General features: G+C 36.6%; 1 protein-coding gene across 1 annotated transcript in view; it reads left to right on the forward strand.

Moving 5' to 3' along the window:
- Positions 1 to 12,634, forward strand: part of LOC106935619 (protein sel-1 homolog 3) — a 26,841-nt gene extending 14,207 nt beyond the window's left edge. The window contains exons 12-23 of the mRNA XM_015016170.1: positions 9,079 to 9,198; positions 10,197 to 10,337; positions 10,428 to 10,490; positions 10,619 to 10,792; positions 10,882 to 11,009; positions 11,119 to 11,202; positions 11,275 to 11,365; positions 11,439 to 11,526; positions 11,603 to 11,712; positions 11,809 to 11,930; positions 12,001 to 12,106; positions 12,284 to 12,634. Coding sequence (XP_014871656.1) covers positions 9,079 to 9,198; positions 10,197 to 10,337; positions 10,428 to 10,490; positions 10,619 to 10,792; positions 10,882 to 11,009; positions 11,119 to 11,202; positions 11,275 to 11,365; positions 11,439 to 11,526; positions 11,603 to 11,712; positions 11,809 to 11,930; positions 12,001 to 12,106; positions 12,284 to 12,376 — 1,320 coding nt within the window. The 3' untranslated portion in view covers positions 12,377 to 12,634. The remainder of the gene's footprint in view (positions 1 to 9,078; positions 9,199 to 10,196; positions 10,338 to 10,427; positions 10,491 to 10,618; positions 10,793 to 10,881; positions 11,010 to 11,118; positions 11,203 to 11,274; positions 11,366 to 11,438; positions 11,527 to 11,602; positions 11,713 to 11,808; positions 11,931 to 12,000; positions 12,107 to 12,283) is intronic.
- Positions 12,635 to 22,844: the final 10,210 nt, after the last annotated feature.

Raw genomic sequence — 22,844 nt, forward strand, 5'->3', positions numbered from 1 at the left:
TAATATTTAACAACTAGAAAATGACAAAGAACAAGAATATTTTTTTCCACTCTGATTGGCTGCTGTTGGCCTACCAATTTTAACTTGAATGTTCATTAAATTTTTCATAGACGCCTGTGAAAATAATTTATATTCCCATGGCTTTTTTGTTCTCTGGGAAATGATCTTGATGATAAATACAGAAACAAGCATAAAAATCAAAACATTTACAATAGTGATAGTAATATTAATGATAAAATAATAGTCAGTGCAAAGTAGCCTGCAAATTTTTTGGTGGGGGGCGGTGAGGGACCTGGATAAGGGCTAGGGGGGCGCTGGCACAAAAAAGGTTGAGAAACACTGCATTAAACAGATGAGAGACCAGATACATGTGACTGTAAATGTGCATGTTCTTGATGTTTTCCTGCAGGATTGATTTTAATTCAAAGAGCAGCATAAACTTTGATTTTAAAAGCAAAACCAGGAGCGATACCTCTGATTGGGTAAAGTGCTTATCGTTGGCCATCCCCTTGTTCAAACTGAAACTCCACACACTCAACTATAAATGGCTCAGTGGCAGCAGCAGAAGAGAAACTTCCATCAGATCACCTTCAACACCAACATGCTCTCTGTAGCTCTGCTGCTGCTGCTGCTGCTGCTGGATCCTGTGAGTCTCAGTGAGAAAGAAACACAACATGATGACATTAAATAGACAGTTCATGGATTCATTTCTAATATTTTTCTCCACAGGTGTGAAATGTGTACAGCCGACCCAGCCAGCCTATGTGACTCTGCAGCCAGGTCAACGTCTGACCATCGCTTGTTAGGTCTCTTATTCTCTGGGCAGCTACACCAGGGCCGTGCAGAGACCAGAAAAGGGGCAGGTGCTCAAAAAAAGGGCACATCTAGCCACATTTTAGGACAGAATATTAAGAAAGTCACACATCTTTCAGAGTTTAATAAACAATGATAAATTACAAATGGTGAGATATACAACTAGAGTTATTACATCTTAACATAATAAAAACATAACAGCTGCCTTGTAATATTAAATATATTGTTCACTACCAAAAACTGCATGTTGATCATGGTGAGAACCTTTATTTCTTTGTTCTTACCTGCAGTCCTCTTTCTGACCCAGTTGGTCAACAATCCACCACCTTTGGCTGCTTGTAGCAGATCCTTTCTTTTTGATTCTGACATCTTTCTTTATGTGGCATCTTTGAACTGAAAAAAACAAAACATAATGAATCATGATCAGAACATGATATTAAACCACACTACCAATTCTTTACCCTTGTGTTTAAACCAATATGTTTTTCAGTTCGTAGATCAACATAATATTAATTTCAGAGAAAATGAGACCTCTGCTTTGGGGTTCAATTTGTTTCACAATTATTCTATAAAAAACTAAATAACCTCAATTAAATAAAATTGTGATCAAAACATTTTTAGTGTAACATTTATTTAAGCAAAAAAAAAGGTTTGGCTTAAAAAACTTATTTAATTTACATTCACAAATTTTTGTTTTATGATGTGAAAAAATTATTGGTAAAACAAACTTTTTTTGCACATGTCACAAATCTTTACTTGCTATTCAAAGTTTTTGTTTGTTATTCAAAGTTTTGCTTGCGATTCTCACATGACGTCGTGGGCAGGGCCTAAAGATCGCAACATAAGATTTCTGATGTGTGCAAATAAAAGTTTATATTTTACAAATAACTTTTTAAGTTCATGAGGCAAAAATGAGTTATTTAATTTAAAAAAAAGTTTTTTAAACAAAACTTTTAGTTTTTTAAAAAAAGAAATGATTACAATTCCAAATGTTTTGATAACAATTTACTTAACTAAGTTTTTTTTTTTAATTAATAATTGTGAAACAAATTTAACTGCATACTCTGCGAACCAGACCCTAAACTTACTGAAAGTCTGTATTGAATTTTTTCCCTTCCATTAATGACATACCTTTATTGGACAGGAGCAGCTTGATTGAATGCATTATATAAATCATGGTAGTTCAGGGCGAGTTATTTTTAATTCTAAATGAATATCCTTGTTGGACTTTTAAGTGCTTTTCACCTTCAAGATGCATTTACCTAACGCTGGACTAAATACAAGTCTAACCACCAATCAACTCTTAGCCATTTACAGATTCCCGTTCACTAATGTCAATTTGGTAGCATAACTTACTTTATCACTCAATTTTAAACAGATATAGTAGCCTAGGATAGCTAAGTTTTTAGAGAAGTTTTTATAACCTGGAACAAGACAAGATTAAAATGCAGTCCGACCAACCCAGAGTTGAAGAGGTCAGTTACGAAGACATTGAAAGAGAATTACAAATACCCAAGCCACTCAAGCCCAGGAAGAAGAAGAAGGTGCCATTTGCAGTCTGGCTGGAGCTGCAGGAGCAAAAGAAGTCTGCTGAAACAATCGAACAGCAGGATGCTTCATTGATGACCGAAAAGAAAACTATCACCAGACCACTGGAGACAGTGGATCAAAAAGAGCCACCTGAGAGCGAGTCCAACGAGATGAAAAGTCGTACAGAGAAACCAGTGGAACCATCACAGCCGGTCATCGAAAACGAATCCATCGCAAAGTCACAGAAGGAACGGGAACAACCAAAACGAAAGATGAAGCTCAACAAGAAGAAGCCTATGTTTATGCCTAACATTTTTTACTGACAACGGCATCAACAGTAACGGTCCACTGAATGAAAACCGAAGTATGAAGAACTTTTGGAAAATGAGCCCCAACTCAGAGCCTCACTTAACTTTAAGTTTTTTTCCTGAAAATATGGAAACACAAAATGTGTCAATGCCAGCAAAGGAATGTGATGAGGCAGCGTCCTTGAAAAATGAAAGTAAAGCAGCGAGTAAATCAGAATGTGCGTGTCTTGAAAAATTTAAGGACTCTGAAAGGGAGTATATCAGAGTCCAGAAGTATTTAATGAGACAGCTCGATGAGATGTTTGACATAAATCGCAAATTAAATGCCCAGCTTCGATATCAGAAAGATCAGATGAGAAATGGCGTATCAGAGAGAAGACATCGCAGCAATTCGATGTTTTCTCCTGAAATTCAGAGAGACATAAGAGAAGACGCACAGCATAGAACATTTCACCATCAATCAGATTCAATTCAAATGGACATGGCTGTGCAGGAGACCAGTTATCAGAAAAAACCAGTGAGTCGAACAATTTCGACGCAAACCCAGATGAACGTGGTTGAAACCAGCAGTCAGACGGAACCGGATCGACAAACTATTTCGACGCAAACCCAGATGAACGTGGTTGAAACCAGCAGTCAGATGGAACCGGATCGACAAACTATTTCGACCCAAACCGAGATGAACGTGGTTGAAACCAACAGTAAGACGGAACTGGATCGACAAACTATTTCGACCCAAACCGAGATGAATGTGGTTGAAACCAGCAGTCAGACGAAACCGGATCGACAGACTATTTCGACCCAAACCGAGATGAACGTGGTTGAAACCAGCAGTCAGACGGAACCGGATCGAAAAACGATTTCAATCCAAACTGATCCCAAACAGAGAACCTCCCCTGCACAGACAGAGGTTACAGTCAGTGAAGACATAATCCTAACACCAACTCAGGAATATGAACCTCAATCTGTTGAAGAGTCAGCAAAGCAGAATAATGATTGTGAAAAAGAGAGGCCCAAGAAACGGATTTCACTGTGGAGGCGAATCAAAAAGACGTTAACGCGAATCAAAAAGACGTTAACGCTCCGTCAGTTTAAAGATCGATCTGAAGTCCATCAAGAGTAGAGATAAAGTAGTGGCTTATATCTCTAGTAAATTAGATATAAAACGGGGTGGGTAATTGGGAATGGGAACAAGAGGTGCTATTGTTAATTGGACATTTTAATATTAAAAAGAAGGACTGCACGGTGGGAAATATCTCTCCGTGTAGGTGTGGGTTCACTCCGGGCGCTCCGGCTTCCCCCACGTTCAACAACGTCAGTACTCATCTTCATCCATTGAAAAATCTGAAGACGTAACAGGAAAGGTTCCTGTAGAATTGGAAACAACAGGAACTGGAAAAAGAGCTGGTGTTATTTTTAAATGGGCATTTTAATATTAAAAAGAAGGACTGCACGGTGGGAAATGTCTCTCCGTGTAGGTGTGGGTTCACTCCGGGCGCCCCGGCTTCCCCCACGTTCAACAACATCCAGGGCCGTGCAGAGACCAGTAAAGGGGCAGGTGCTCAAAAATAGGACACATCTAACAGCGTTTTAAGAGAGAATATTAAGAAAGTCACAGAGCTTTCAGAGTTTAATAAACAATGATAAATTACAAATTGTGAGATATACTTAACGGATGTTAAGTCCGTGTTTAAGCTAGCGACACGTTTCCGGGGAATGGGTGTCTGCTCAGTGGGGTATCGTCCAAATATTTGCCGTTTACTGGACTCGTTGGGGAAATTGTGTTTATTTTTGTTAACTTTTTCTTAACTTTTAAAGAGAAGCGGTAAGTAAAGTCATACATCTTAAGTTATTACATCTTAACATAATAAAAACATAACAGCTGCCTTGTAATATTAAATATATTGTTCACTACCGAAAACTGCATGTTGATCATGGTAAGAACCTTTATTTCTTTGTTCACACTTACAGTCCTCGTTTTGACCCAGTTGGTCAACAATCCACCACCTTTGGCTGCTTGTAGCAGATCCTTTCTTTTTTGTTTTTTCTTTGAACTGAAAAAAAGCAAAACATAATGAATCATGATCAGAACATGATATTAAACCACACTACCATTTCTTTACCCTTGTGTTTAAACCAATATGTTTTTCAGTTCGTAGCACAACATGATATTAATTTCAGAGAAAATGAGACCTCTGCTTTGGGGTTCAATTTGTTTCACAATTATTCTATAAAAAACTAAATAACCTCAATTAAATAAAATTGTGATCAAAACATTTTTAGTGTAACATTTATTTAAGCAAAAAAAAAGGTTTGGCTTAAAAAACTTATTTAATTTACATTCACAAATTTTTGTTTTATGATGTGAAAAAATTATTGGTAAAACAAACTTTTTTTGCACATGTCACAAATCTTTACTTGCTATTCAAAGCTTTTGTTTGTTATTCAAAGTTTTGCTTGTGATTCTCACATGACGTCGTGGGCAGGGCCTAAATCGCAACAAAAGATTTCTGATGTGTGCAAATAAAGTTTATGCTTGGCAAATAACTTTTTAAGTTCACGAGACAAAAATGAGTTATTTAATAAAAAAAAAAACCCAGTTTTTTAAACAAAACGTTTTGTTTAAAAAAAAAAGGAATCATTACAATTCCAAAAGTTTTGATTACAATTTTATTTTACTTAACTAAGGTTAGTTTTTTTTTTTTTTCATTGAATAATTGGGAAACAAATTTAACTACATACTTTCCAGACCCTAAACTTAAAGTCTGGGTTGAGTTTTTTCCCTTCATTAATGACACACATTATATCTATCATGGTAATTCAGGGTGAGTTATTTTTAAGTCTAAATGAATATCCTTGTTGGACTTTTATTTAAGTGCTATTCTCCTTCAAGCCACATTTACCTAACGCCAGAGTAAATAAAATGTACAGCAAAGGAAATNTTATTTCTGTATTTATTTCTGTATTATTTGCTCGCTGCATCGTTATGTTAATGAGGTGGGCTGCATCGTTATGTTAATGAGGTGGGCTGCCTTCTATGTCCAGCTGTATTGGTCAATAAACAGGAAAGCGAACGATCCGTGTGCAGATCGATTGTGAATGCCTGCTCTGTGGTCCTCTTCGGAGAGAGCCTTATAGACCCTTTTCACAAGACGTCAAACAACATCCGTTTAACATCCACTATCTATACATAATCTAAACTGGACAAATTCCTCGCTGACTGATACCAGTTTGACTACGAAGGTACGTGTTTTGGTTTTTTTCTAGCTGTTAGTTAATATGCTAGGCTAGCAATAGTAATTTGTTAACTGGCTAACATTAGTAGCCTTTCTGTTTTGGAAATAGAACGTATTTAGGGTCTAATCTTAATCACATTTTTATAGTATAGACTGGGGTTGCCACCCGTCATGGAAAATGCGTGATCGTATTAAACCCTCCTCATTTACGCTAGTTTCACCACCCGCTCAGTAGAGACATTACCTGTAGCCACATGTCCAAAACTTGACAGTTATGCCAAACACCCGCTACTCCACCACGTCCTGAGAAGTTAAACTCTTGCTGCAATCAAGACATGAGGAGGAAGATGCTGTTTTAGATAGATAGATAGAAACAAACATTTCATTAGAGAAATGTGATTCTCTCTCTCTCTCTCTGTCTATCTATCTATCTATCTATCTATCTATCTATCTATCTATCTATCTATCTATCTATCTATATAAAAGCTCATTAACTTCACATTTCTCCAATGAATATTTATCAAATGTTATGATTAGAAGGTTAAGTTTCTTATACTTTGTTTTCCTGTGGTTGTAGACTTGGCAGTAGAAAATTGATAACATAGGAACAACTTCATATCCCTTTTAACAGGTTACACTTGATTCTGCTGTGGGGCCTGTAGAAACAAAGTGCATGAAGTTTGTGCTGAGGTGGGAAAACCCACATGGTGGGACTTCTGCTTCAAACTGCTCATTACAGTGTACCATTGCCTCCGTCATCCACCAGTTCACTGCAGACCGGCACCCGCCAAGGACCGTACATGGATGTCTTAAGTTGTAAACTGAGTACATAAAATTGATATGTCTTTTGTAACTAAATTTTCTCTATCAATGACTTAAATGATTAACTGTGGTAATTATGTTTGTGTAATGTAGTAACCATGTAGTGTTTAATATAATTATTAAATAGATGTTTTAAAGAAACAGCCACAAACCTTATGTATTTGGTCCACAATGGCAGCTTTAATTTTAACATTTCCTCTCGTCCACATACTTTGTTGCCAGATGTGTAAAATTTACAAAAAGAAGCAATTTAAGTGTAAAAGTTGCACATATGTAGATTACTCAAGAGAAGCTATTAACAATAGTTTTTTATAGAACTCTACACATCAATTCATTTATTAATAGATACATATAGATATTAACTACAGAATAGATGCACAAAGATTTCATTTCTAACAGTTGCTAGCAGTAGTGACTGTTCATCCAAGAAGTGTGACTTGCAGGAGCAGAGAGGCTCTGTTCTGGTTTCTCCTTTTAAATCAAGAGCCCATGATAGTTTGACTAGGCAGCAGATGTCCCACAGCTGATTGACTGAACCTGTCATGGACAGAAGAACAAGACCATCCCAGATATGGTAGGTTGTTAGGTCGGCTACTGTTGAGAAAGATGGACAACAAAACAAATGGAGAAATTATGAATCACATCAGAATATGTAAATTATTTGGCAGATAGGGCTTAAATCAATATTTAAAATGCTTTTCTAAACAACAGTGTTGGAAGATGTAAGTGATTTTTGTAAAACTTGACAACACAGCACCGAAAGGCAGCGGTGTACGTGTATGTTTCCTAACTGTGGCTAAAGCTACTGCTAGCTGGTTTACTTTCCAATCGAAGGCTGGTTCCTTTGAATACAGTTGGAGAATGGTAAATTGACAATGACACGGCTAACACTTGCTGTTTTACTAAAGTTGATACAGAAAGTGAACCTTTTAACGTTACAACACTGACATGCAGCGGTGTATATTTTTCTTAACTGTGGCTAAAGCTGCTACTAGCTGGTTTACTCTTCGATCGGAGTCTGTTTATTTTATACAGAGTGAGAGAATGGTGAATTGACAATGAGTAATAACAGCTATCTAAAACTTAAATACTGTTATTAGCCTTACCTTTTATTGTGTCCTTAAGATAATGAGTATTCGTGAATTTTTCAGTCAGGTTTCCCGAGGACTGTTGAACTGAGGCCGAAAGCGCCAAGTATTCAGGCATTCACAATCGATCTGCACACGGATCGTTCACTTTCCTGTTTATTGACCAATAGAGAGCTGGACATAGAAGGCAGCCCACCTCATTAACATAACGATGCAGCGAGCAAATAATACAGAAATAAATACAGCAAATGGAAATACAGCAAACGGAAAAGGGAGAAGCAAAAAAAATCAAAGCAAAGTATATATTTATGCTTTTATTTCTTATCAAAAAATATATTTATTCTTTTATTTATATATTTATTGTTTCATTTATTATTATGTAGTATATATATTCTCTTATTTATACATTTCTACTTTTATTTTTATATTTATTCTTTTATTTATATATTTCTACTTTTATTTTTATATTGATTCTTTTATTTATATATTTCTACTTTTATTTTTATATTGATTCTTTAATTTATTATTTTGTTGGATATATATTTATTCTTTTATTTATATATTTCTACTTTTATTTTTATATTGATTCTTTTATTTATTATTATGTTGGATATATATTTATTATTTTATTTATATATTTATTATTTTATTTATTATTATGTCAGTTTTGGTCCTCCATAAAGCCCCTCCTCCTGGCTCTCATTGGTTGTTTCTGACCAGTGGCGTATTCCTGCAGGTCAGCATAAGGACCACAAGTGGGAGACAGAGGAGCTCGATTTTTTTGTTTGTTTTTTTTCCCCACCTTCACATTATCTGTCTTATTATACTTTCACGCCATAGTGGTGTAAAGTATAATAAAGGAATTGAATATCATTGCATGTCACACTTTTTAGATTTGTACTTGTAAAGTATTTTTAAAATAGCAGATAATTTTTTATAAAATGAAGTTTGCTGTTTTATTGTGGCTGAAAACATGGAGAAGTCCAAAAGGCGTGGACACTTTTGCAGGGTTCTGCGTCTCATTGTGAGCTGAGGCAGAATATGCTTCTAAAAATTTCCTTTCACTTGAGGGATCAGCATCCAGTTTAATGTCATCAATATGATTCCTGCACTCTGTGCTCTGTAATATAGGAGAGATTACTGTATGATAAAGAAGGTGTTTGGAACAGTTCTTCATGTTTAATTCATAACCCCAGCGCAGCGTTTTGTGGAAGAAACTGTTGAAAAGAAAATCAAAGTGTTTCACCTTAACATGTCTTCTGCTTTTCATTTCCTTTTGAGACGTTTGTGGAGGCTGTATATCTGAACGACGATGAGGCTTTGAACCGTCAGACCAGTGAGGACCATCACATCTTTCAATGGCTGAAGCTTCAGGCCCGTAGAGGGGCAGCTGACGCTGAGGTACACGGCTTTTATCTGGCCCTGTTCTTTTAAGGATCGGGGGGAGTTCATTTGGATTTTTGTGAGGATTTAGGCGATCTGTGAGGCTTTGATCTTTTCAGTGATATGGAGATCAGGGGTGGACTATGCCCAACATCATCAGTTGCACCAGATTCCCCACTTTCTTCTTGCTGCTGCTGAATCTTTTATTCATCTAGCTGCATGTGTGAGATTTCTGTCATGCTCCAGAAATAGCCGAAAGTTACGACAGCAAATCAGGGCTATTGTAGATAGGAAAAAATGTGGGAGGTGAGGGGAGAAAATTTTCACCAAAAATCTTCTAGAAAACAATTTATGAGTTTCAAAAGTCACAAATTTGATAGAAAATCTCAGAAATTTTGAGATTAATTGCAAAAATGTTCTGGGAAGATATATATTTTTTAATTTTGGTATTTCAAAACTCGAAAATATGATAGAAAAAAACTGAGAAATTTTTAGATTAATCTCAGAAATTTACTAGAAAAAAACAAAACATTTTTTGAGTTTGAAACTTGGACATTTCCAAGTTTCAAAACTCAACAATTTGATAAAAAAAAAAACCTTACCAATTATCCAACTTTTAAAACTCAGAAAATGTCCAAAAGGCAAAAATATTTCATTTTTGAAAGTTTTTGAAAATTTCCACGTTTTTTTCTTGAAAATTTCCGAGATTAATCTAAAAATTTCTCTAAGTTCCTTTGGCTGAAATGTACTCCTCTTTTTTCTATCAATTCTATCATAAATTCATGCAGAAGTACTCTCATCTGTATTTCTACAGACAGCACCAGGACGAGTGGGAGGAATCAGAGGAGATCGATTTTATCATTTAATTTTTTTTTTCAGATTATCTGTCTCATATTGTACTTCCCCAACATAGTGATAGTTTTAACAAATGTGAAAAACATATTTTTGCAAAAGTTATCAACTACAGCTTTGAAGACGGAGTCAAACATTTACAAAAAATAACCGTTGTCCTGCAGCAAGCTCTCGCCCGGATGCTCTTCTGGGGTCAGCAAGGATTGTCTCCAAACATTGAAGAGGCTGTGAAGCATTACAGAAGAGGAGCCGTTCAGCTGGAGAACCCAGTGTCAATGTATGACTATGCAATAGTATTACTGCTGGTAAGATTTAAATCCTTATACATTAAAAATGCTGGCTTTTTTGTTTTAAAGAATAGTGATCTTCTTATAGCAGGTTGTTTTTCTTTGTAGGGTCAAGGAGTTGAGAAGGACGTTCCAAAAGGTGTCACATTCCTCAAGAAAGCAATGGAGCAGGTTTTATATAATTATGTTTTAATTGCCCATTTTTAATGGCAATGTAGTGATTAGCATGTTAACTTCATAGCTATAAATCTATTCAGTGTTCATCCTCACCATGTTTTATTTTACAATGCTTCCATCAGGGTTTTGTTCCTGCAGTCAACGCCCTGGCCTGGTACTATGAGCAGTTTGAGAAGGATTACCAGCAGGCGGTGGTGTTGTGGGAAAAGGCCGATCTCCTTGGTTCTCCAGATGCCCCTTTGAACCTCGGTATCTTGTACTCACAGGGCCTGTATCCAGGAAAACCTGCAGACCAGGTTCACAAACATGCCAAGGGATACATTCCTTGAACTCTAATATAAAAGCTTCAGATCATTCAGTGGGGAATAATTTGTGTGTCCATCAGCATGTGGCCTACAAGTACTACCTGAAGTCTGCAGAACGAGGACACTTGCGCGCAGCGGTTTTCCTAGCTGACATCTGGGCAACAGGGATTCCCGGATACGTCGAGAGACGTCCATCAGATGCCGTTTCGTTAGCTACTTCCACTTTTTTTAATCACACTTCATGCACGCCTCTGTGCATTACCACTGTTTATGTTTGCACGTTTGACTTGCTGACTGTGTTCTCCAAAAACCTGTAGCTGGGTGAAGTGGACAGCTGAGCAGAACGGTTACTTGGGCAGCGTCCTACGCAAAGCGCTGGACTCCTACCTGAAGAGCGACACGTACGTTCTCTTTTCAAACTCGATACGTCAAACATGTATTTAAACCAAAATGACATTTTGTTTATCAAACAGGTTCATATCTTTGGTATTTTATATGATGGCAGCTGAATCGGGCTATTCTCCTGCACAGTTCAATGTGGCGTACCTTTGTGACCAAAATGCGGTGAGTTGCATCTCTTAAATGTATAATGTAGATTTTAAAATTGAGTCACAATTGAAAAATTTTTCTGTTCTAGGCTGGTTTCCTGGATCCCGCTTACGCTACACATTGCATGTGGCGATATTACAATCTCACAATCCAGAGTCAGAAACCACACTCTTATGGTGCGTCACCACTTTTATGTTCAATCGCTTCTAGACCATTTCCTGTAACTGACCTGCGTTCTTGTTCTTCCTCCAGCCTTTATAAGGATGGGTGACCTGTTGTATGAAGGGTCAGACAGCAAGGAGAAAGACCTCTCCTCTGCTGCACACATGTATTCACTGGCGGCCTTAAGGAACAACCCACAGGTCTTGTTTTTGATTTTCTTTCTTTCTTTTTGTGTGTTTTTTTTTTTTATTTAAACGTGAATATTTCTGTTTAAGTTGTACTTTTAATCTCTTAAGGGTTGGTACAGCCTTGGCTTGCTTGCTGAGGACAGACTGCCGCTTCCTGTACTGATTGAGCTTGGCCTATCTGAGCTGTACCTGGCAGACAAGAATTTGCTTCTCAGCACATTGTACAAAAGGTTAGCAAAGGCTAATAAACATGTATTTGTCACATTAAAGTTATTTTAAGTGTATTTTTCCTCCTTTCAGATGCAGAGACTCAGACAATGCAGATTCATACTTACCCTGCAGCCTCGCTCTGTTCAAAGTGTTTTTGCGATCATTTGAAAAGTGCTACGTTGCTGCAGTTGTTAAGGTTGGTTCAATCTGCTAATGACATGAAACTTGATCTGTTTACAGCAAGTTGCCATGTTGCATTTTAAAATGAAAATGTTATCCTAAAAATGTCAAATGCAGAAGTACATTTGAAGAATATGTTTTGGGTAACTGTAACTGCACTGTAGTATTGATTATGTTGATGCTATTTTTCCAGGTCGCCATTGCTGTTGCTGTGGTTGCGACTCCAATGTTGTTTGTGATCGTCCTCGGTGTGTTGAGGAGACGCACGGACAACCAAGAGTCTTGACCCAAATCTGACAGAATGCACAAAAAGCAAATTAATTATTTAGTGTTTAAATGCAGATTATCCCAGGGTCAACATGAATTTGATGTCTTTAAGATTATTTTATTTTATTGAAGTCATGTAAAAAATAAAAAAAAAAACTGTAAAGAAACTGAATGGGTCTCCATTTTGTTTTTTCTTCAGTCGTTGTGACTCTACAGAGTCTTGTATAAGATTGCAATAATATTTTAGTGTTTTTTAAATAAACAATTTCTGTTATTTGGATATTGGATTTTGTTTTGTTTTCCTGTATTGTAACATAATTTCTTCAACAAACTCTTGAGATTTGTTTTTTCTTGTCATGACATTTTAATCATATTTATTTTGCCTGTAGATTAGTACGCCTAAAGCATATTTTGTGAAACTACAAGTCCTGTCATGAATGTGAATTATATTTGTCATTGCCAGACCATCTGGGGGTCAAATGTCATCCTCTAAACAGTCTATGAGGGTCTACAAAATCACTATGAGATTAAATAATCTGCAGACAGTTCCAGCTGCCTGTCATTTCAGACAGTCTGAGCATTTAGACTGGGTAAGTGAATTTTCATCAGTGCAGACAGAGAGTCTGCACAGCATGACATGCAAATAAAAAGTTTCTTGTAGCACTTCTGTACGTTCAGCTCCTTATGCTGAAGTCATATATGGCCTTATAAATATTTAAATTTATTTTTATTTTAAATGTTCCTAAAATGAACTAATATAGCCTATTAGTTTCATAACTATTTCTAAATGTACTGTTGACATGATTGATTCTAACATTTGTGGAACATCAGAGAGATTGTAATGCCAACAAACATTAAATCATGCAATGTTGCTTTGCAGCAGCAAAACAATATACCTCAACTGATATGCTGTAGTGGCTGTTCACCAGGCGCTATGCAAGGTTGTTTCCATGGCGTTGTTTACTAATTGCAGTTCCAGGAAGTCAGTTTTATTTCTTTGCTCGATAATGAAGCGGTGCCAAGCAGATAATCTCTCTCTTAGGTGTCAAGATGTGAATTTAAATAAGAGCATAAACATGCTGCATTATTGATTTTCTTCTCTAGCTTTGGTATTGAAGGGGGTGAAGGATTGCACTTAGTAAACTGTAACAATGACGAATTAAAGGGGCAGAATGAAGCTCTGCCCATATTGAACATCAGCTGCTGTTTCTGTGAAGACAGTGCTGTAAAAAAACATGACTGCATAAGGGCACATTTTTTCAAACCAAGGATGGACAATTAGTTTTCAGCTTTGTTTCAGTATTTAGTGAGTGTGTAGGGCTTTATACTAGCAAAATGAAGATGTGTAGTGGCCGTATTGAAGAATTAAGGTTCTTTACACCAACATATATATTTTAACAGCTTCATAGTTTGCCAAGGCTCAATTCTTGGCAAAGAATTGAGCCTTTGTTTTGTTCCAAACAGAGGACAAAGCATCAAAACATTTTTTTGGATTTCTTATTTTATTTTTGTTGTCACCGTGTTAAATGCAGTGCTTTGCAAAAGCATTCCCCTTTTCTTCTATCCACTATAACATGGTGTAAACCTGGTCACATAAGATCAACATGCAAAACCCAGTAGTTAGAGGAACCTTGTATGTCACCTTGAACAAACCACCCCACTTTGAAACTCGGTGGTGGCAGCTTCATGATACATACGAGGTAATCCTGAAAGAAAAATTGTTAGAGGCTGGGGTTGCCTTCCAGCAGAACGGCAACCCCAAACATGCAGCCAATGGACTGGCCTGGTTGGTCGTCAAAGTCCAGACCTAATCATTGATCTGCAGAAAGTTTACAGTTTTGTAAAATATGTAAGCACTCAAACAGAAAAGTAAAAAATAAATACAAGGTCTGACTTTATAAGACTTCCTCACAGAAATTGAATCAGCTGCCTCGTGATCCAGTACACAAGATATGCATCAAAGTGTCAGAATGAGCAGTTTTAATTCCTGCATCCTGGTGAGGCAAGGCCACCATGCCCTCTGCTGTCTGCGCTCTCTTTTGACTCCCATCCCTCCCTGTGATGACCTTTATTTATAGCATGGCAGGAGCTGCAACACTAAAAAGTGACAAGAGCTAAAATATCCACAAGACAGTTTCAGGAGCCAAGTTTCAGGAGCGGCGAGTGGCAACATCATATGGAGAGCCATTTCAGCCAAAATTACATAAATAGATAAATGGGTGAAATAAATAAAAAATGAGTAAAATAATCTTTTTCATTTATCTATTTTTCATTTAACCATTTTTCAATTTCCCTTTTTCATTAACCCAATTTTTAATTTATTTATTTTTCAGATTATCAATTTCTCTATTTCCCCTGTTCATTTATCTATTTTTCATTTATCCATTTTTCATTTATCCCTTTATCTATTTACCCATTTTTCAATTTCCCTTTGTCATTAATCCAATTTTTCATTAATTTTTTTATATAATCAATTTCTCTATTTCCCTTTTTCATTTATCTATTTTTATTTATCTAGTGACATTGATAATCTGAAAAATAAATGAAAAATTGGGTTAATGAAAAAGGGAAATTGAAAAATAATATATAAAGGGAAAATGGACAAATGAAAAATAGATAAATGAAAAATGGAAATAGCGAAACTGATTATATGAAAAATAAATGAAAAATTGGGTTATTGAGAAAAGGAAATTGAAAAGTGGTTAAATGAAAAATAGATTAATGAAAAATGGTTAAATGTATAAAGGGATAAATGGAAAATATTATTTTACTCTTTTATTTATTTCACCCATTTATTCATTTAATTTCGGCTGAAATGGCTCCATAACAGCAAGGTTCATGCGTGGGAACGGACATTAGTGTTTCCACGTCTGTTGAGATGAACGTGTACTGATTAATGGGCTTCAGGTTTAAGTGAACAATCATATTGAGATTCTGTTAACAATTCTTATATTTATCCAATCGAGAGAATATTAAATCAACCAGTAAGAAATGTGGCTTCTAACTCTTTGATTTGATCGACAGATTCTTCCACCTTCCATGAGTGTCTCAGCTGACTCTCTGAATAACACTCCCCTGTCAGCGTTATTCAGAGGTGGGCAGTCACGTCAGCTCTCCACTGTTTCCATTTTCAGATGATGAACTGAACGGTGCATCAGAAAATGTTCAGATTTGGGGGAGAATGTTTTAAAACTTTAGCCCCGCTTTAAGCCGCTCCAGGAATTAGAGGTATTCTTCGGGTAATCGCAACGATGTTCGTGCTACACAACATCCTTTTTAGTTGGCATTTAATTCCCTTTTTATGTTGGCTGGTCAAATAAATTCCCATTAAAATACACCGAAACTGCAGTTTTAATTTGATAATGTGGGGGAAAAAAAAATCTAATCCATTAATTGACAAGAACTTGATCCCAATGAAACATCTCCATGCAGAATTGTATTCCAGTGGACACGAGCCTACAGCAGCCATTACTTCGCTCACGTGCACAGGGAATGAAGACGTCGAACAAGCCCAGACTTTTGCAGGGACACACACTGTGACGACCATTTAAATATGTCTCACCGAGAGCATTTACTTGCTGAATGTAACACTTCTTTACGCTGATTCTGATCCCATTCGATTAAAGAATCCATGCAGAAAATTGTACAGGTGTTGCAATTAGAAGCCAGCATCCTCTGGCATCTTGAAATAAATTGATCTACAGTTTAAATTACATATTAGAGTTACTGAGAGCACAGCGGTGAAAATGGAGGAACGATAAATCCACCAGACGTGATTGAGGCTGCGTCACGTGTTTGACTGAATCTTAATTAGGTCAGAAATGCTCAGGCAATATTGTTTTTAAGAGTAATTAATGCGAAGAAAACACAATACAGGGTCTTTTTTTAGAGTATGAGCTTCCTATTGTAAGAGAATAAAATCATTAAGTTCTAGCTCGTTGTCCTCCCGTATTCAATGATGCCATGCGTGGAAACAAAAGCCACACAGAGATAACAATCAACGCTCCACGTCATACATTTTCAGAGTTTATTCTAACATTTAAAAGTACAAAATCACATCGACAACAGAAACTTCAAACACAGTAAAACAGACATTCATTTACCTGAGACAAATAAAAAAGAAGAAGAAAGAAAGACAAAGACAACTTAGGAGAATTGCAAAAGCAAATCTGATTTGTTTTCCACGTGCACCAATTTTTTACATGAAAGGCGTCTTCTTTTTAATTTATTCAAATAACACGCATCTTTGCTCATCCATCCAGAAGCTGTCTCGGACCCTCTTAAAAGTTAGAAACTCCCTACAACTTGTTCCAAGATCAAAAACCAGTTTTCCCCTTTATCTAAACAAAGTGGGAGCAGAGCTTCTCCTTTACTGGCCTGAACTCATGTTTTATGGCCTTTCACAGATCAGTGTGAAAGCTGGAATTTCTCCTTATTCTTTTCCGCACATACAAAGGGCAGGTCAGAAGATCTAGCAGGCAATCTGCTGTAACTACAGGTAACAAAGGTCATAGGGCTGAATACGTTACTAATCCAAAAACTATAATTAGGCTATTTCAATCAAGACATGTTTTTAATAACTAGGAGAGATTACAAATTAGATGATGTGCTTTACAGATATTCTATGTTGCATTCAGTTTCACACCAGCTTCTGTTCCACCATCCTAGCCATTGGGTTCTAAGACTTTTATGACGTTCTGTGAACAGAGCAAACTTTTGTCTCCCAGGCTCCTTCAAAGAAAACTGACGTCCTTCTTATATGCTAATTTTATGGCCTTCTGTCCTCTTTGATAAGAAAAACAGGCCTTTGACATAGCTTCCTTCATGTAAGTTAAGAACTTACCCATCAATAGTTTTAGATTTAAACCATTAACCCAAACAGCTCTTTTAAGCACAAGAAAGCGTTTGTAAGTTTAAAGGAAAAAGTCTCTGCTAAGCAAACTGTCCCTCTTGCTTTCCACTTTACCCGAGTGTTTTGTGGAAACCTTTGCAAATGTTTATGATGTGGGGAAAATGAACTCATCTCACTACTGCATTCATTCCTAATTGCTCTGGTTTAGAGCGTCGTGAAACTGTCCAAACCGGGAAAATTTGCTGTTTGTTGCTCTTGTGCAATTGCATAAAACTGCCATGTAACTCTTAATTAATTTGTTTATGGGTAAATCTGCCAAGTGACAATCTCTGATTAAGCGTGAACGATAAGCGAGTCATTTCTTCGCAGGCTCGTCCTGAGACTCAGTCCTGCTCATCGTAATGAGCCAAAACACAACTCTGCCTTATCAGCAGCTGTGGAAGGCGGCCAGCCATCTCACAGATAGATTTTTTTATTATTTTATTACCAAGAATAAATGGATATTGAATCTGCAAGTAACGCTGCAACCTCGCAGCAATGACAGTAATAAGTTGAGTGTGGAAAAGTAGACTTTGAAAGCCTAGTTGAATCTTTAAGGTCTAATGTTTTACATTTAAACTATAAAAAGAGCTGGGAGAAGCAGGATAAGGGCATTGACAGAAATGGTTCAGATTTAGCTTCTTCTGCAGTTTGTCGTTTGATTTAGATGCAGTGTCTTGCAAAAATGTTTCTTCATATCTCCTGAATTTTTACACTTATTTTGTCGCTGCAAGCGTTTTATCAAGATCTTAAACCAAACCAAGTTGGCGCATAATTTTCGAGCGGACGGTACATGATGTATGGTTTTTAAATTGGTTTACAAGGAAACATCTCCGAAGTGTAGCATGCATTTGTAACAAGGCCCCTCACATAAAAACCCATTCATGTAGTTTTATATAAGCTAAAGGTGAAGCAGAAAATAAGCAGTTATTTATCCACAGTGCAAATATGTGATGTTAAAGAAAAACTTGGGTTTTCAAACATTTAATTTGATTAAAATGGACTGAAACCTTTTTGAGGTGAAAATTATTATTTTTTTGCATTTCAATCATTACCTTGATTGAAAAGCTTACTGGAAGACAGAAACCCGCTTGGAATGGCGTTCCAGTATGAGTGCCTTCTATAAGCCAGAAAAACTGATCTATGGTCACTTCTTTTTTTTTTGCAAACCTTACTAATATAAGAAAGAGTATGCTATTGTTCTAAAAATGCATTCATGCTGACTCATAAGAATCTATCCTACTGCCCTGTTCCACTAGATGACAGTATTGCGTTGTTTGTGATTGTTTACCTTTTTTTAATCAAGGTGGATCCGTTTATTTGCCTAATGCAGCTTCTTGAATTTACTTTTCGGATTTATTGAAAATATAATATAATTTAGCAATTACAATTCTTTATTTTTTGAAAACCATTTTTATTAATATGCTTTTCAAATATATTTGTTTTGTCAGATTCTAGTTAGACAAAACACAAGTGCAAGGACAGTAAATATTCATTATCAATAAATCAATTTCTTACTTTTCATTCTGTATGTAATGTGAGTCAAGAGGATAGACTCTCACTCAATACAGTTTCAGTTGGAGGTGTTGGGCTGCCACGCCTGTTGGTAATCAGCTGATTACTTGCTGGAAACATAAGGAGCGAATAATAATCTGTCAGATGTTGCTATCGCTACCTTCAACAACCCATGAAGCAAAGCAGGTCATCACACTTTTACTTTGAAAACCCACAGGCAAAATGAAATTGTGTCCAACGTGTTGATATACAACTAAAAAGATGATATTGCGCTGAAGTGCAATGTTTCCTGCAAGTCATCTCAGACAGTGTAATTGTCATTTTATAGAGATTAACTACAGAGTAAAAATATTTCAAGATTTTAATTTTGCCAATTTTATGATTATGGTCTATTCTGTGTCACATAGTAAACTTCTCAGCAGGAAACAAATCACATCAAACGGCTTTGCATACACTAATACTGTCGAGATTTTTTGTTGTGTTGTTTTGTACTAACAATACACTAATGTGTATCGTGACTGCACCGCTGGATAAGAAACACTGCTGGCACCCAACTAAACCTCCTGGTATCCATTTGGGTTGAGGGAAATGAAGGAATTTGTCACAATAAATGTATGATTGGTACACTCCATTAGGAAACCTCAACCATCCACAGACAGTTTGTGGACCCATTCGGTGCTGCTCACAAAATACACACAGTACAACGAGGATAAGGGAACCCTGAGCTTCCTCAGTTTTCTACCTCCCAAAATTCACCTCTGTACTTGTACTAATCATCTCAATCTTCTCCAGACACTCTCTCTCACTCACAGAACCATGAGACCAGAACCCACTGTCACTGTACATATTTTGTATTTATTGTCAATAAACCCATTAATTACTTTTTATTCTGCATCCTGCATGCGAGTCAAGATGATACCTGGCAACATGGCAGTTCAGGGATGTCCCAAATATAAAGTAGTATGTGACATTCCAGTCTTGTTTCTAGAGCAGGTGACTAAAGTATGATTTCAATGTACAAGCACAATACATGATTGATTTATTTTTTTATGTGTAAAAGATTCTAAAGCAACAATATCTGCAATGTAGCAACAAAACTCTTTTTTTTTAGAACATTTTGTTTTTCCAGACCTGCACACTTGCAGTGTCTTCCTTTTTAATGAAGGCGGGGAGCACCAAGTCATCCAAGATTCATTAGCCCAAACAAGGCTGATTGTAGTCAACTGAAAAAAGCCCACAACACAGCAGGCCACAGCGCCACTACAGCACAAACGACATCAGAAAACTATCTCATGAAGAAAAAAAAAAAAAACATTTAGGGCCTGGTTGCACTTGCTTTCCCTTTTTTGATTACCTTAATGTCCGCAAACCAAGAGACATGACACTAAAAAGGGGGTTATTGTGACATAACCAGTTTGTATTAGAAGACTGCGACTCTTCTGCATTTGGTTCTCTCTGATTTACCAATGTATAAGATCATGAAATATTTCTGATGGCTATAAAATCCACCACCCTGTTCAGAGCAGTCTCAGCAGACTACATCACAGTCACACCTGCTGACTCCTTACACATAGCAAGGTCCATTAAGTCCAGCAACCCGGTTTTATGTTTTCCGCTAGCCGTCTTCATTTTGACAAAAAGTGCTTTGATGGTGTTATGTATTTTAGAGGGAAAAAGGAGGACATGTTTTGTGTCTGGATGCTGTTAGCAAAGAGGGATGAGAGAGCTGCAAACGGAAATGAAACAAAGCAAATCTCATTAAGTTAGCTCCCAAACTCCACAAGAAAACGCAATCTGAAGTGAGAGGGACAAGTAAATACATCTTTGCTGGAGGATCTTCTGTGTGATTAAATCGACTGTCATTTTTCTTTTAACAAACCTCGTAAAAGGAGATACACGAATTCCCTCTTTGGATTCTCGGACAAAAACAAAGAAAACCATCACTTATTAGTGAGTTATCAACTTTAATACATTTAAGAATGTTATAAAAGAAAAGTCTGGTTTATAGGATGCAGCAGAAGGTTTCTGTATTTTGTTTGCGTTTACATTTCAACAAAGGGAAATGGCTGCTCTGCAGTGATTGGTGGTTACAAATGGTTTGGAGACTGTGTACATTTGTTAGTACAAAGAAAAAGAAAAGTCACACCATTTGATAGTTAGGCCTGTCACAATAACAAATTTTGCTGGAAAATAAATTGTTCCAGAAGTTATTGCGATAACCATTTTTAAGTAATGCAATGGTAATGGCAAAATAATAATTCAAGAACACATTCTAAAAGACCAGTAAACTAAATGTTAATGAACATTTGACACTGGAACTGGAAGACATTTGAAATATCCAAAATAAATAAACAAAACAACAAGATAAATTTTGAAGTCTTTGTAAACATTTTTTTTCTTAAATAAAAAGACCAAAGCACCAAACTGAAGACTTTTATCATCCAGTTTTTGGTAGAAAGAGTGAAAAAAAAACAAGAAATCATGTCAATGGAAATTACTGAGTTTGTTTTCATTTGTCATACAATTAATTGATTTATTGATTATTGTGACAAGTCTATTGACAGTATCTTTAATTGATGTGCTTTTCTGTTTAGCAAAGTCATAACAGTCCCTATTTAACTATCGTAGAGAGTATGAATATCAGGCACACTGTCAATTTTTCTAGCACAAAAAGAACAAATACTAGAAATCTGATTGTACTATTTCACAAGGGAAGTTTATGCTTTTAAACTTAGGCGATCAGGTGCCAATGTTACAATTTGTTTCAAGTTTTTTGCTCTCTTTAAACCACCTCAGCTTCTGCCCAAACTTGAAAAAGCTTGCCTCCCTCAAAGAAATGAAGGAACCACTCATCTCAGTGACATCTTTTATTTAGCTATTCTTTTTGTCTTTAGATTATTTCAGTTGACAGTGTAAGACCACCATGACTTCACATAAGTAGTCACAGAGAAGTCACAGAGCAGGTTGAAAACTTACAAATAATAATAATAAAAAACAATTACAGATCACAATGAACTAATTTTCCAGGTAATGTTAATCTACTTTTAAGCTAACAGTGAACAAACATTCTCTGTGATATATGTGCCAGTTGGGTGGAGATAGTAAATGCACTCACAAGTGTACCATTTGCTGTTTTAACTTGACACCTCCCACTTGAGCTCCTGGTTTTTTTAACCTAAGGAGGTCACACCTTTCCATCCTCTTCACCAGACAAGTCCCAGCAGAGTTTTCTTGCTCTTCTATTGGCAATAACACAACAATGTGCCTTACATCTCTATGAAGTATCGTTGAGGGCATCTTCATTGGAAGTTCTTTCCTTGCTTTCTTCGTTTGTCCTCCAGCTTTCACAAGTGGATAAGTTTGTACATACACATCTCTTACAATCCCCTTTTCATCACTGTTTACACCAACCACTTTGCCAAGTTTATATTGACCTCTCAAAGCATTTTGGTCTGCAAGCCAAATGAATGTCTCCAATGACAACATTCCGCTTCTTTGAATGTCATTTACTTCTGACAAACAAATTTGGTCCAGCCAATTGACTCCACTTTCTCCAGAATCTGTCCACTTCTGTTTGAATGAACTTTAATCTCTTGAGTGGATAACTTTTAAAGTCAAATCCACAGTTATCACTTTTTAGATCAGTTCTTCCAAGCAGCAGAGAGTTTGGTGTGATGTAGCTTATGCAATCTTCTCTACTTTGAGTTCTTGCATCTATTGGTCTTTCATTAGCCAGATTAGCTGCCATATACAGGAATGTTTGAAATTCACTCCATGTGAAAACTCCATCTGATCCTAGATTGTGCAATGCTTGCTTGACTATCTTTACAGCTGCTTCTGCTGCCCCATTCCTATGGGGGGAGTCTGCAGGGTGTATTTTCCAGCTCCATTCAGTTCCATGTTCCAAAGCTTTATGTTGAATTTGCTCTTTGTTTAATTGGTCCAAGAACTGATGAAGATCAGCCAGGACAGGTTTAGCTCCAATAAAGTTTTTTCCGCCATCTGACCATAACTTCCTTGGATGTCCTCTTAAGGCTGTAAATCTTTGGTATGCTAACAAAAAGCCTTCACTTGACTGATC

The sequence above is a fragment of the Poecilia latipinna genome, unplaced genomic scaffold (assembly GCF_001443285.1).
Source record: "Poecilia latipinna isolate Pla-1442-1.1 unplaced genomic scaffold, P_latipinna-1.0 Scaffold1988, whole genome shotgun sequence".
Lineage (NCBI taxonomy): Eukaryota > Metazoa > Chordata > Actinopteri > Cyprinodontiformes > Poeciliidae > Poecilia > Poecilia latipinna.